Genomic DNA, 15458 nt, shown 5'->3' with positions numbered 1-15458 from the left:
ACTACCTTCCCACAATGGTTTCAAAACGTTCTGTGTCTATATGTTGTACATTAAAAGAAAATCACTTGCCACAGGGAGCACAGAATTCTTGTATTTTTAGTCCATGACTTTCGTATTTCTCCATCACAAGATGTATGAGGAACACAACAATTGGGCATGCCCTTGGGAAGTCTTCTAACCCTCAGCTCGTTGAAGCAGCTCCCATTTCCTCTTGTGGGAGTTGGGAGGTCATGAAAAAAAAAAAAAAAACCGATGCAAAGTGTGTACTGAGCCAGGAGGAATTATTGTTGTCTACTTGAGGAAATATATACCATATGGGGTATTCATACACCAATGTGCTTGCTCTGATGGATACACTTTATCGTGCCCTTTTGATACATGTAAAATATGCTCCTTGTACTTATATGAAAAATTACTTAACTACAGATGCTGTTTACAGGTGACTTTCTTGACCTAGAAATTCGTGACATAGAGGGATACTGTTCTTGCTTTGTTGATAGGATCGTACCTGTCAACTTACTTTGTGTAAAAAGTAAAGTTTTATTGAGCTAATTCTGTCACATGACTCGCCAAAACACTTGAACACTGCCTGCAGTGTGGTGGCTGGAGAGCACAGAATTGCCATTACATGTACAGTGATGGTTTGGGGAAATGCCCACGTCAATTAAAAAAAGGTGTAGAAATGTAAAAAGAAGAGGTGCATTTCAGAGTATGGTGTATTTTTGTGTACACAATTTGTTAAGAGTAAACATTTTGGAAACTCACGACTTTCAAGTGTTGATGTGAGTAGTGCTGCAGCTGAACTGCCAAACCAACCAACAAATGATTTTTCTCCGATTACTTCCTGCCAGTCTGGCCAATCAAAATGGTGGGTGGAGTTGCATTCACCTTACTGTACCATGGAGCAATGGTATCAATAATATACTACTTGGTTCATGTGCTGTCAAAGCAAATCAACATTAGCCCAGTAAATGTCAGAACTGAACCCGAGGGCTTACTTCAAGTACTAGATGCGAGGCCATTTTGTCCCCCAGTGTCACTTATAAGTGGCCTGTCTGTTTGCCACATCTTTATGAAGATGCATTCTACTCTTGCAGAGGGCATGTTCCTATTAGAATTGTTACACTTCAGGAGGTGTTTCAATCCTTAAAAGAAGGCAAGTGAACTGTGATGATTTTAGTGGTCTTGGTCTAATCCGACACTTCAGATATCTGGATGAAATGAAAAAAAGCAGAGCTTTCACATATTGTTTCAATTCAAACATTTCATTGCTCCTTTATTCACACCAATACAAATAAAGTCCATTTTACTGACCTGCCCATGCCGTCTGTGAAGATTTCTCCCTGTTTGTCACACCATGGAACAGCACGCAACTCGCTATGTTTGTCATGCCATTTTGGGTATTGGTGGCTATTTTATAGGTCCCAACTTGGAACCATCAATGTTACACACATGCAGTCTTAGTAAATCACTGTATGAGATCACTGAAAACTCACTCGAGGAAACTCACTCAAATTCTAATAAAAGAACAAAGGTTCTGCTCACAGGGTCTCATTTCTGGACGAGAAAACCAATTTGACATACTGGGAAACAAATATGCCCATCAAATATACTGTAAAGGGAAAAGTTTGTCACTGTGAAGTTTGTAACCAAGTATCTCTGAGATGTGTAGATCTGGTCCTGAAATGTGCGGAGTTAGGGATTATGGTTAGGAGAAAGTGTAATATTAATTTGAAAGGTAAACAGCTATCATGTGAAATACTCAAAGCATGCATTTATAAATTAAAATGACAAAACCCCCAAATGCCTGTGTTCCATTTAGAAAGCTGATGGAGACGCGTTCTTGACTGCAATGCAGAAGAGTTCATGCATGTGTAAATGCTGCCTGGAAACAGTGCTCCTGCGTTTTTCCACATGAGAACAGAATAAGCCAACCTCGAGAACAATCTGCTCAGGTTTTGAAATGTTTCAAGAGGAACTTGTACAAATTAATTCAGTCTTTCCTATCGGACTCGACGAGCACTGTTTTCACCAAATACTAAATCACTGTTTGACTATCCCCTGTAAGCCTAGAACCCATGACCCTGAGGGAGGGAGGGAGTGTGTCAGCACCGGCGGTCTAGCCCTCCCACACTGGGTAGTGGGGCCACCACGGGTACTTCTTCTTCTGCTCTTCCATGTGAGGGAAGGCCTCTTCCATCTCCTCCACTGTCATTTCCTCGAAGGGGGTCATGTTCTTGAGTTTGGTGATCTACGAGAGAAGCAGGGTGGACGCATGAGGTTTCTTGTGTGCCCTGTGCATAGCTTTCTCTTCTATCAGTGACAAATGCAGATTTGACAGGTATGGGGGCTCTTGGCAAAATTTTCCCTCGGATATCAATGTTGAGGTGCATTACCCTTACACAAACAATTGTAAAAAGGCTCCAACTGTAAGCCATGGTTTCCTGCATAGAAATATCAAACATTTCCTATGGATGTACACAACTGCCTCAACATTTTAAGGCTTAATTGTGGACTTGGGGAGACTGTATTCATTTCATTAAATGAAAACCAATGGTGGTTTTCACTTTATCAGGTGGGTATTACAGGGTCTAACAACAAATGGCCACTTTCAGAGACCCAGGGTCCACTTTTTGGCATTGGAATTGTCACTAGGATGTAGCACCATTTATGTGCCAAAGACTCCTTAAGACCATAACAAGTCCCTATAAGACAACACAAGACCTCCAGCCTGAATTTGAGTCACAAATTGTTTCAATGAACAACCTGTTCACTGTTAACCCTTTTACTTGTGACTGGTCTTGGGAATGGTCTCCTGTCTGCTGTGACGTCTGATCTACAACACTGGTAAGCCCAATCATCAGATCAGTAAGCCAGTCCATTTTGGCCCAAAGAACAGTGTGGAACAAAATTGCAAAACTCAAGCGAGGAAACGGGCATTTTGCGAATCAAACGGCCATACCTCTTTATCATACTGCGCAATGCGCTGGTCTGATCCCTTCTTGAACTCAGCTGTCATAGTGTCCTGTTCAAGCAACAAGTGCAAACGTGTTAGGAAACAAGCCCATGTCTTCATACATAGTTGGTAGACTTATCAGTGCTTGGGTGCTTTTTCGTCTTAGGGTACTGACGAGAGAGGAGCCTGAATAAAATCCACATCATTTTGAATGCCTTACATCACTTAACTACTGACGAGAAACAGAACACGTGCCTATGGGAAATGAGTGAAGGCCACTACTTGACAGCTTCAGCAAGTCCTTGTATATTTCCGAATGCAGCTTCATAATTTGGACACTGTCTAAGATTGGCACTGATGCACCAAATGGCAGAAATGACATCAGGTCATCAGCGGGGAAAATATCAGTACTGACATGACTGTCATCTTTCAAGAAATACAAAGTCAACAAATAAACCTCAGACATGTTTGCCTGTGTTTTGCGGGCAACCTACATGTACAATTGGGTTCTTCCCTGTGAAGGACGAAATTCATGGATGTAGGAAAAAGCCCCCCCCATTTTGAAAAAAAACAACCATCTTTGACCGCTTGCCTGACTGTGCAGTCTAAAGATACGTGTATCAGAGCAGAGCCTTTTTCTTCTGAGAAACACAGAAAAGAGCAAGCCCAATGCCACAGCAAATATCAGAAAGGAAAAGGGAGGGGACTGGTGCCGGTCTCACCATTTCCTTAGACTGCTGCTCAATCTTGGCAGAAGCTGTGTCCATCGGGAAGGGTACCTTCAGCTCATCAAACTGTAGGAGCAAAGAACAAATTAGCAATCAAGTTATAGGTCTTGGGGGGTTGAATAAGCAAATTGAAGGACACCTGAAGCCCAAAATGAGGAAGAACCTGTAGCCAGACACAAGTGTGTCAGGGTGGATATAGGCCTACTTAGTACATGTAAGTGTACTTTACCTGTTTTTGAAACTTGTCTACAAGTCCAGCAGCAGGGACTACTTTCTTGTAGTAAGCCCAGTCTATAGCTTTGGGCTGTTCAGGCATGGATGCTAGCCTGCGAAATCAAGGAACGAAAGAGGTACAAATTTAAGTTCAAATACGGGGGCCTAATGCTAGTCGGAGTAACTGGGACTCTATGAATCGCATTTGTTAAACATTTTGACGTGGTCAGGGGATAGTAGAGTCCAAGTACCCGTCATAGGCTTTCTCTTTCCTTAATTGATTTCAATCAAAATAGCTTGTACATTGTCGTATCCCGAATCAACCTGCTCAGAATTCACTTCCTGGAGAAATGGAGACAACTGTCAAGATGTGCTGGCCGAGCTAGCAGACCATTCACAATAAGCATGCAGTATCTGCCAATGCGTGCCGACGACTGTTCCTGCGCGGCGCAATGTCCGGTGTACAAATCAACGTGGTCACAATTACCGAATGTTACGCTGCTCAGGCAATAGTCATTGGCATGTGCGTGCAGTCATCGCATGCTTATTGTGAATGGTCTGCTCAGACAGCATGCCGTGGACGTCTCCAGGTACATTGGCATACAGTTTGAATCACTACATGAAGAAGATGGCAACTTCGAGCTCGGCCGACACGAGCGTTTCCAATTTGAAGGGAAAATTTCTCTTGTCTTCCCTGATGGGAGTTAACCTTAACCATCATCATTGGAATCTCCAATGGGAGACTTTGAGACACATAGTGGTGGCAGACAAACCGGTCTTTTTCTGCGGTTGTGCACGTGCTCAGAACTCACGAGCAAGCCTACCACAGCATGCGCTTGCCTGCATCAACCAAAAAGGACTGTTGTGTCTGGCGCCACCAAGTGTCTCGAAGTCTCCCATTCCCACTGAATCCAAAAGTGTTAAGACAGTTTAAGAACCCATGAAATCTGTGGATGCAAGAGCTATTTTGAGTGAAATTGACGGAAAGGAAAGCCTATGAAGTGTAATCAGATTCTACTATTGCCCGACCATGTCCAAATGTTTAAAAAGTCGACTCGTGGAGTCCAAGTTACTCTGACTAGGGGCCTAAGTGCTAAGTTACATGACATATGATTCGAACCAGCCAGCCAACACTGGCAAGCCTGGTGGTCAAATGGTTAAGACGCCTGCACTAGTAAGCAGGAGGTCGTGGGTTTGACTCCCACCCGAGTGCGCTTGTGGTGTTTTTTTTTTTCACAAGCCTTCGGGGGCAAACACCGAGTATACAGTGTTAAATACATGTCAGGCGGGGTAAAAATCCAAAATTAAGTTGCATTACTTAGAGAACTCCAAGTCACTACTACTAAGTCAGAGTTTGAACTTTCATACAAGCACCTGAAAGCTTTCCAAAACCATACATTTTATGAAAACGTGGCCAGTGGTATTGATATGCTGACTGTGGGTGTCGCCATTTTGAAAATAATGCCTGTTAACGAAGGCAATGCTTCGTGCATCGGAAGTCAAGGCACCCGAGGAATATGTCAGTGAGTGTAAGTAAAATTGTCGAGTTATTCTCATTTCAGAAGATATTAAGCCTAGGATTCAAAGTTTGTGACAATCCTGCTAGTTGGATTTCATGCATTAAAGTCATGCCTTGAAGTAGGGCTGTGATGCCGACAGAATAGAGACAGATTTCAAAAGAGAGCCATCAACAGCCCAACGTGTATGGGGCTAACTGGCTAAGGCTATAGTTACGCTAGCCCAGGTGGACTCCCTGACTATACTATGGGTGAAACATTTTGTAACTAAAATTTTCATCACTTCTTCCTTTTCCAAGGAGCCAATTTCACGTCTGTAATCCCTGTGCGTCCTTATCTCCACGTCTGGTGGGTTGAGATATTCAACACATCATCACCACCAAAGCCAAAAATCGGGAAAATAAAGTCGGACATTAAGTTAATTCTTGCCATTGTTGTGGACTGTTTTCAGCCGTTCTTTCATACAGTGTGCACGCAACTGTTCGACGTACGAGATTCCGAGCTCCGTACACGCACATCAAAACTACATGTTCTGACTAGAACCAGCGAAACTGAAGTCTAACCGAATCCACTCATTTCGAAAACACATAAAAGAAGCACAACGTGGTTCTCAGCCCCGAGCACCATTGATCTCCATGCTGAGTACACACAACATTGGGCTGGGGCCGAGGCTGTGGCATGCGTTGGTGACAGTTGGCTTAGTTACCTGCATGCAAGCTGAGTCTACTACGGCCAGTACGGAAAAACTAAAATTCATGACGTGTACAAATCCGATCTCTACAATATTGTGTTTTTATACATCTTTAACCAATAAAACTCTACAAATTAAAAATGTTAAAAACTTCAAAGAGAGATCATTGATGAACTTATTCCCGTACAAGAACCCTGCATATACAAAGTCTTCTACACTAACCGAGGTTATTCTTATAAAATAGCAGGTTGTGTCACATAGTTATGTACATAAACTGAAATATAAAGCAGAACACAATATGAACATTTTAGGGGTAACCAACCACAGCCTCCGTGTAGCAGGCGTTCAACAGACCTTCACTGGAAATCGCGCACACAGCTCGGATTCCTGTACGTGCCTGCACTTTACAACTCGAGAACGGATGAATAATGTCTACAAAAGTAACGTTGTCTCTCAGTGAGTTTCACTTATTTTCCTCGATTTTGCAGTCCATGGTTCCTTCTGAAATTCCTAAACCCCCCTGATGGATAGATAAGCCTAAGGTCAGGGAGAACTTGTAAACGTGAAAAATTGGTTTCTTCAACATGGTAAACGAAGAACGAATTAAAACAAAATTTGCGGTCGTTTTGTACAGAAATATTAGAACCTGGACGTCAGTCGTAATGAAATGAAGACAACGTATAGTTAGGCATGCTAAGAATAAGATTACGGTCAGATGGTAGGGTGCCGTGTGCGCTTTTTTTTAGTTTTACCTTGATGACAATCCATCAGCTTTTGATTTCAGAGCATTGAACTGTGATTTCTGATTCGGAGGTACCCTCTCCGCAAAGGCAACCCAATCAATGGCCCTCTGGCCCACTCTCCGTGCTGCCATTTCGAGATTTCTCGAACAATCTCAACGTCTCCAACCAAAAAATTACCCGGCCGGCGAACAAGATGGCGTATACGATGACCTTTCACCGCTAGGTGGCGCTGTTGCCAAGACTGTACACTTGACATAATATAAATACATATTTATATGCATACATCACGTCTGTGGTCGTGCAACTTAGTGGGCGTGTCGTTTGGGCTCCCATTTTGGCATTCGTTTTATATTTTGGACCATTCTCTAATGCCATCGCATGCACTGTCATTACTGAGCATTACTTTCAGCAGATAATCAGGAATTAGGGATTTTTGCAGAGTCAAACAAATTACAATTATACACTACACGTGTATCGGAATTCGTTTGCAATGTAGCCTTCAGCTTGTCTTTCCCCCTCCTGGCTTAAGTTAGCAAAGAAACTGAGAGAAAAGCCCCCCTCCCCTAAAATAATTTTCAAACTTTTTATGAAAGTTGTGCCATTTGGAACTGCATGGGTAGATTTAGGAATCAAAACGGTACGACATTACTCGACGTTTGTAGAGATTTTTACCTCATACAATATTTCAACTTCTCACTCCAACTAGCACAGTGGATTCTAGTCTTGGGTCCAAGACGCCTTCTGTAGTGCTGTTATCCAATATGCGTGCAGAGTGTATAATACGATTCACTGCGACAGCACCTTTTCAGGCATACCAGCCACTAAAGGATAGCAGTTCGTCTGGTGAGAGTTCATGTCGCGGAATAAACAGGAAGGTCTTGAAACCAAGACTAAGTGCATTCTTGCATTGAAGCCTGCTGACAAGATACCACACTGGTAATTATGCAGTGAGAGGTGTTAAAATATGGCTTCGCTTCCGCCCGCCGTTTAGCCCAATTTTCAGATCTTTGACTTAGGACTACAACTTGAGAGTTTTAGCTCAGGCAAAAACATTAGGTTTATATGAAAGGAGAATCCAACTGAATGCCACCAGCATAAAATGATGTATGTTTTCGTTGTAGCCGAGACTACCACAAGTCATCTGGTTTTAAGCCAGTTAAGTTACCTGTGAATGGGCTGACTTCAACACTGGCAAACTGACAAAGCCAACAAGTAGCTCTGATGTCAGAGACAAAGACTCAGACAATGCAGAGATTCTGATGCCTCCTCACCACCACCACAGCCCCCAAAACACAGAAGAAACAAACACCCTCTTTGGTGACCCGTCCTCACTGCAATGATGCTGTAGTGTGCCTCAAACAGGGCCACAGTCAACCCCCATCAGTTAGGGCACTGCTAATACAACATCCCCCTTCTATAATTGTCCACAACAAGGAAAAGAGCAGGTCTCATTGCTGTATTTTTTGTTGTCCATTCTCAATAATACAAGGCCCCTACTTGTATAAATAGCAATTTGCAACGTCCCAAGGACAGAAGCTTGACAGTATTTTCAAAGTTTGGGGGACTATCTCTTATGACATGAAATTCTCACAAAGCAGGCAGTTCATCCATTTGCACTGAACGACCAGTACATGTGAGTGGCTGCCATAGTTTGTTGCTATGCCAACGTACACCCACTGGTCATACATGTACATGTATGATTAATCCTTGTACATGTATGGTAAACTGGAAACATTTCAGGAAAAATACAGTCCATCTCGAAATACTTCAGCTCTCAGTTCTTTTTACCATATCTTACAAAGTTACAAATATTGCATTTACAAATCTGCTTAGCAATTTCCACAGGTAGAAGGTTTTGTTTGTTTTTTTTACACATCTGGCATAATTTCAACATTTTGATATACAAAATGTACAATGGCAATTCTCATACAAAGAGCTGACAGGAAAATCTTAACGGTCGAGTTATTATAAAAACCAAAAGGACAACTTATCCCCCAAAAATACACAAATAAACGACAAAAGCTTACGCCTAATCCTTTGTGGTTCAAAATATAAAAATTTGAAAACAAATACCTGGGGGAAAAATTCCATGAACACACTAGTAAAATAATGAAAAAAAATAGCAAACAGTTAATGCATCCATTGTTCAAATAAATATTCAAGTGATAAAGTCACACCAATCTCAAATGGCTCACCGCGAAAGAATGATCAGGAGAACACAACAGTATTCTGAAGTCACACTTCACATCCAAAGATAACAAGAGAATGATTTGGCCATGTGTTTTGGGGTTTAGATTAAAAGTGGAGGATATACTCATCAGAGAGCTGCTACCAGCATTTGCATATTTGACAGACAATCAGTTGGAGGTAATACATGACTTATGTATGTGACTATTTTCCCAGGTAGCCAAATGTTTCGCCTGTGCTAAAGTTATGTGGTTCATTGCCTGGGATGACATAAAGTGGAAGTGGAGCTTGTAAAATGTGAGCAAAAAACTCATGCAAGCATTCGTGTGGATACCAAACTTAAATCAAGTTGGCAATCAAATCAGTGCCTGGCCCTGCTTCTCAGCTCCACTTGATGCAGCAGGATTCAGAAAATACACTGTGTAGTGTTTGCAGCATTGTGAAAATACATGCTAGACAGAAACATGTTACTCCCCGTTACTCAATTCCACTGATGCTAAAGTGTCAAATTGTCGGTTGTTCAGTGAAAGGCAGAAATTCTGGCTAGCCTGACCAGATGTTTACTAAAACAAAGACGGAAAGGAACTTTATTTCCAGTCTGGTAAAAAAACACCCTTCTATTAGGATTATATTTCAAAGGCAAGAAATCCTCCACACTGAACGACCGTCACCAGCACACTAGCTGCAGGCTAGCTGTATCAACAACTCTAGTCCTGTCTTTCACAACAGATTTTGAAGAAACAGATGTCAAACACCTAAAACTCTACGTCTTCAAGTCCATTAGAGAAACCAGATATCCCACCAACAAGAAAAGGAATTGTCAACAATTTCAGGCAAAGCTGTTTACAAAGATTTTCTGCCAGAAAAAAAAGAAAGAAAAAAGACTTAAAAGGTCTTTTTTGTCAAAAATTTGAGGCAGAGCTGTTCATTTATCAAATAGTCATTTATCAATTTTCTCACGGCACCAGAGCCAGAACACTTCCTCATAATCTCTTCAAGGCCCTCTTCTTGTCTCGTTTCTTTTTGTCCAACACTTTCTTGTCGCTGGCGTGCTTCTTGGCGTGGGGGCCGCTCGTGTTTGAGCCTGATGTGGATGGACAGTTCTCGTCGATTTCCCTGGATTCCTTGGCTCCTCGCGCCGACTGTGCGTGGATGTCCGTCATCATCTTTGCCCTCATGAAGTAGTCGTCGTACTGTTCTAATAATAGCCTGCCAGCTTCCTCGTTAAGTGCCGATTCCGGGTTGGGGTAGATGAGCAAACATTTGATTGTCTGTCGGAGAGAAAATCCACATGACGAATGATTCAGACTGTAACTCACTACTGAATGGAATGCCTTAAAGCCAGAAAGCTTAATTTAAGATTTTTGCCCTGTCCGACATGTATTTTAACACTGTACGCTCAGTGTATGCCCCCGAAGGCTTGTGAAAAAATTACAAGAGTACTCGGGTGGGACTCGAACCCACGACCTCCTGCTTACTAGTGCAGACGACTTAACCACTCGACCACCGAGCCCACTGGCGTTGGCTGGCTGGCTCGAATCAGATGTAGCAGCGAGTACCGTGAACATATATTTCAAGGATGGATTTGTGCTGGGGAGACGTAAATTAATTTTGGATTTTTGCCCTGCCCGACGTATATTTTAACACTGTATGCTCAGTGTATGCTCCCGAATACAGTGTTAAAAATACACATCGGACAGGGCAAAAATCCAAAATTATATATTTTTCATCTCCCAGGCGCAAATCCATCCTTGGAACCAGAAAAGCTTCTTATCAAATGCCTGCTACAAGCACAAGAGGGGTGAAGTTTTTATTGGTTCTTCATTTACGAATATAAAAAACAGCGTACTTCCTTCCAATGACAAACAGATAAATAGCCCAGAAACACAACACAACTTACTAGTACATGTACTGGTACTTCACAAATTCAAGTGATAAAAGGCTGGGTGGACAATGGTGAGTTGATCACCCAGGGAACCAGGTTTGTGTAGTGGTTCTTTCCCAGCCTTTCAACTCTGCAGCCCAAGTTTCAATCCCCCTTAGGTGACACATGGATTGGGTTTATAGTCCCTACTCAACTCTGTAATTGAATCCAGGACATTTTTCTGGGGTTTTCCTCCCACTTAAAAACTGCAAATTCTTCCTAATGTCTCTTTCTCAAGGTAACTGGTTTCTTAAGACTTGCAGTCTACAAGGCCAGAAATAATTTCACCGTATACCCAAGAGCAACATTTAAAATCCAACAAATACCAACTCACTAGAAGTAGGTGTTTGATGCCCATGTCCGCCTTCCAGTCTCTTTTCAGCGTGTTCACGCATATCTCCCCATTGCTGGCCACGTTCGGGTGAAACACTTTGGTCAGGAAGTAGCCCTTTGGGGGCACCCTGGGAAAGTCCTTGCCCAGGACGAGTTTCACTCTGAATATCCCGCCTGCATACGGTGTGCCCGCTTGGAAAAAAAAATAAAATAAAAAAAGGACACATGGAAAACATTTAAAGAAGATTTTTCATCAGAAATAAAATTTAACAAACCTGACTATAAATGATTGGACTTGTAAGGGACCTGTGACAGACTTGGATAGCACCATTTTACTGCCACCTTGAGGTTCATACTTGGTGCGTAAGCAAACACACATTTATGCAAAATTGTGACATCAGGTCAAATACTCATTCTGCAAAAATTCGCAAACTTGAACACATTTCTAATTAAGCAATTTTTCACTGCAACTGTTTTGTGATGTCAAATTCACTCCTTTCATATTCCCCTGGAGTACATGAACTGTATAAACCAGCCTTAAATCAAGGGCAATGGAACTCAATGCAGAATTTCTGCAATTTCAGCGATGTTGCATGGTATTATATCTCCTCTCTGTGTATTTTATATGTGATCGCCCCTCAAACAAGTGAGGACCATGTACATGTACCTTCCAACAAGAACTGGTCATGCATGTTCAGCACGGCCAATGCCGAGTGCGGCATGCATATAAACCAGTAGAACCTGTACCAAATCAATTTGGGGTTTTTTGCCAGCACAGCAATTGAATATATGCGCGATGGGTGTTTTGGGGACTTAAACCCTTTACCACGACAGCCCTTTACCTAGTTCAAGCTTAAATTGTTCTTATACAGGTAAACTCCTATTCACAAGATGGAATTCTGACCTATGTGTAGTGCAATTTCCCTGTGGAGAATCCTCAACAACCATACATGTATATAATGAAAAGAATATCCAGTAATTTAACTCGGAATTCAAATTAAAATACAGTTGGTAATTTTTTTAGGTACATGTAGGGAAAAACAATTGCAACTTGCAGACCAAGCCCGATGAAGATTTAATCCCTCAACCTTGTGTTCTAAATGCCAACTCAGTAAACAATGGGCCAGGCATTCACTCACTGTTAGTGGAGAATAGACCTTTTCACAATGGCCGCTCACACTTCTTGCTACCCAGGCCATTTGTGCATGCGTGCATAATTATTAATTTATTAGTGAAGAGGTGTTACCCATCTATAGAGCATTACTGGGTATCAGATTTTGCCAGCTAATTAACAAAAAATCCACATGTGACAGAATACCAGCAACACGAAAACTCGTATTAGCCTACAGAGTATATCTCCACTATCACTCACAAGGGCCTTCTATAGAAGCCTGGATATCGGTAATGTCTTCTTCACTTGGAAGAAGTTTAACACCCTCAGGAGGATTAGAGCAAAGGTCAGCGACCTCTTTTGCAACTTGCCGCAGGACCTGAGGGGACAGGTTTTCAACATTGGAGCTCTGAGGAAAAAAAAAGACAATATAAAAAATTTTCAAAACATAACGAAAACTGTTGAGAGACAAAGAGAAATTTGTAAACAATCCAGCAAAGGAGTACTGTAGTAAGAATGACAATACAATATTGTTTCCTTTTAGAATAGTCTGTCATTAACAAGCATGAGTTCGCTCCTGAATGCCCATGACTAGGCCTATGTGAATCTTTAAATAAAAAGTTAACATGTTTACAACGGCAGTAATATATGCATTAACTGTGTTAACAACATGAAACGTTAAAAGTAACACCAGAAAAAAATGTCCCAAGCATGCCTGCGAACCTGTTGGCTTCCTCTTTCTTAGCCTATGTAAGCTATGTAGTTTTCCTTTTAATTGTTAAATTTCAAAGAGATTTTATCCTACAGTACATGATGATGGGTAGGCCTATAACCTGATGACCATGATGACTAGGCCTACCCCCAGAACTGTGGGGTCCGACGTCCGCCCCGCTCCTACGTGACGAGTCAGTGTATGACGGGGCAAGGACGGGGTAAAAACTAAAAGCAGAATTGTTCAGACCAGCCTCACACCGTGTTTGTGCACAGGGAGAGAGGGCCAGGGTGTCGCTGTCAGGACTGGTATTTAGAACACATTTTTAGTCTGCTCCCCACGACATAAACACAATAATACACAGAAATTCATAAAACAGTTCAAGAACAAGATCGTCACATTTTCAACTGAATTTTCGAAAAAAAAACGGATCGATTTTTCGCTCTTCGCCAAAGATACGCTAAAGAAAAACCCATCGTGTCAAATGTAATGAGTTTAACTTACTCCTGGTAGTGCCATTTTACGGATCAACCCCGTGAAATTTGAGGGAATTGTTTTATTTTCTTTCAATTCCCACAGCAGCTCTGTCTTACGCCGTTCGTGTACGGTGATTTAAACGACAGACGTTATCGCAATCCGCATGTGCGTCATTGGTTCATAGGGTGTCGGAGGTTGGAGTACGTGTATAAACTGTCCAATCATATTACACAGATAAGAATTATGCAAAGTATGTGATACAAACATTGACTAGTTTCCAGTCCTTCTGTTATTTGTTCAGCAAAGACAAAAACAGTCCTCACAAACTTCAACCAACAGAGTGAACGACAAAATTCATTGAAAATGAGATCCTTTTAGTGAAACATTCACCACTTTACAAGGACAATTATGCATGTGATATGTAAAGAAATGTTTAAATTTCTATAACTGCGTGTTTTTATGTAAACATGGTTATTTATTTGGATATTATAGCAAACAATTATGTATTTGTCCCATTTATTGGGTTCCATCCTTATAATTTTTAGTACCGTCAGAGATTTCTCATTCTATTTAATATTTTACAAGACCAGCAAAGGCGAGAGTCAGCATGGTCAGTTTACAAATGTAAACAATTATTCATATGGTTGATGTCATCGACTTGATTAGCATCCGGGAATTTGTCATGGCGGCCGTCTAGGAAGTGGTGTGTCTCGTCTGCATTACTGCTCAATTTGACTGGACTACTGCCTGCAGGCGCCTGAAAACTGAGGTGTGTTTTATAAGTGTAACAAATGCACTGAATTTTAGAGAAAACCGCTTTAATGGGAGGTTAGAGGTACTGTTTTAGTGTGAGCTGGGTGTTAAATTCATCAGTCGTGAGGTCCTAGGCATGTCATGCTGTTTGCATGTGTAGGCCCTACATAGCTACATCATAACTCTGCAGGCCTAGGCTTAGTGTAGTTCGTGAAGTTCATGTCCTGTCATGTCACGATAAGTGTTATCGCAAATACTGCATGATTGATTTGTATAATGGTAGAAAGGCATTATGGTAAGGCAAAAGGTTCAGTGTTTGCTCCTTTTTCCTTCCCACGGAGTAATTGCATGCAGAATACTCTGCTGCGCGAAATACCCGCGTGCGGGCCCTGAACATGCTAAAAATCCAATGGCTGCCTAGTCGAGTGGAGGTTGTTCAACCTCTGGGTTATCCTTGCTGCGTCAAGGTACGTGTTGTGAACAGTATTGAAGTCATTTTTGAAAACGAAGCACTCACTTGAATTGAATTAGGTTTACACACAATTCACATGATGGCGGAAGAATTCCAATGTGGGTCCTGGGTAGTCCCAGTAGTGTGGCACGGACTCTCCCTCCCGCTCCATCCTTAGCCACACATCCGTATACGCAATTTCATGTCGGCGTACTGAAATTTTCGGTGCACCCACTTATCATCATGGGCACAATTTCTTTTCCACACAGAGATGATCCTTAGCCTCTCCACTTTTTAGCGCCATTTATTGAATGATTTCACTCACGTTGTTCTGGTATTTTCCAGTCTTTTTGCCCTCACCCATTCAATCTCACGGATTTGCTCTCACAGTCGCCATCTTTAAAATAAGGTCATTGAACATTACATCATTTGACCCCTCAGCATCTCGACGGCTGTTCCATGTCAAGACATACACGGACTGAACGATAAGATAGTACATGTGCCAATGGGCTCTTCCAAACCTTTGGCAGCAGTTTAGATGTCTTGACATGGAACAGCCGTCGAGACGATGAGGGGTCAAGTGACATAATGTTCAACGACCTTATTTTAAAGATGGAAACTGTGAGAAACTACAGTCATGACAGTACAGTAGGTCTAGGCCA

The 15458-nt window shown here is 41.9% G+C and overlaps 3 protein-coding genes across 9 annotated transcripts in view; 1 reads left to right on the top strand and 2 right to left on the bottom strand.

Moving 5' to 3' along the window:
* Nucleotides 1-1246: 1246 nt before the first annotated feature.
* On the bottom strand, nucleotides 1247-7071 carry atp5pd (ATP synthase peripheral stalk subunit d). Its single transcript, XM_022237875.2, has 5 exons — nucleotides 6858-7071; nucleotides 3914-4010; nucleotides 3679-3750; nucleotides 2963-3025; nucleotides 1247-2251 (listed from the first exon to the last, which is right to left on the bottom strand). The coding sequence occupies exons 1-5, from the start codon at nucleotides 6977-6979 to the stop codon at nucleotides 2120-2122; spliced, it is 486 nt and encodes a 161-aa protein (XP_022093567.1). The 5' UTR covers nucleotides 6980-7071; the 3' UTR covers nucleotides 1247-2119.
* A 1543-nt stretch (nucleotides 7072-8614) lies between these two features.
* LOC110980854 (ubiquitin-conjugating enzyme E2 S-like) lies at nucleotides 8615-13764 on the bottom strand. Its single transcript, XM_022237874.2, has 4 exons — nucleotides 13620-13764; nucleotides 12665-12812; nucleotides 11294-11484; nucleotides 8615-10306 (listed from the first exon to the last, which is right to left on the bottom strand). Exons 1-4 carry the CDS (start codon nucleotides 13632-13634, stop codon nucleotides 10019-10021), a joined length of 642 nt encoding a protein of 213 aa, XP_022093566.1. The 5' UTR covers nucleotides 13635-13764; the 3' UTR covers nucleotides 8615-10018.
* Nucleotides 13765-14222: 458 nt separating this feature from the next.
* Nucleotides 14223-15458, top strand: part of LOC110980865 (uncharacterized) — a 123540-nt gene continuing 122304 nt past the window's right edge. For all 7 annotated transcript variants that reach the window (XM_087138839.1, XM_087138834.1, XM_087138836.1 and 4 more), the window contains exon 1: nucleotides 14223-14361. The gene's annotated coding sequence lies outside the window, so the exon portion shown is untranslated. The remainder of the gene's footprint in view (nucleotides 14362-15458) is intronic.

Source organism: Acanthaster planci, linkage group LG07 (assembly GCF_054643075.1).
Source record: "Acanthaster planci isolate LZ-2023a linkage group LG07, COTS_SCS, whole genome shotgun sequence".
NCBI lineage: Eukaryota > Metazoa > Echinodermata > Asteroidea > Valvatida > Acanthasteridae > Acanthaster > Acanthaster planci.
Note: the sequence above shows the minus strand (reverse complement) of the source record. Positions and strands in the feature narration are given on the sequence as shown.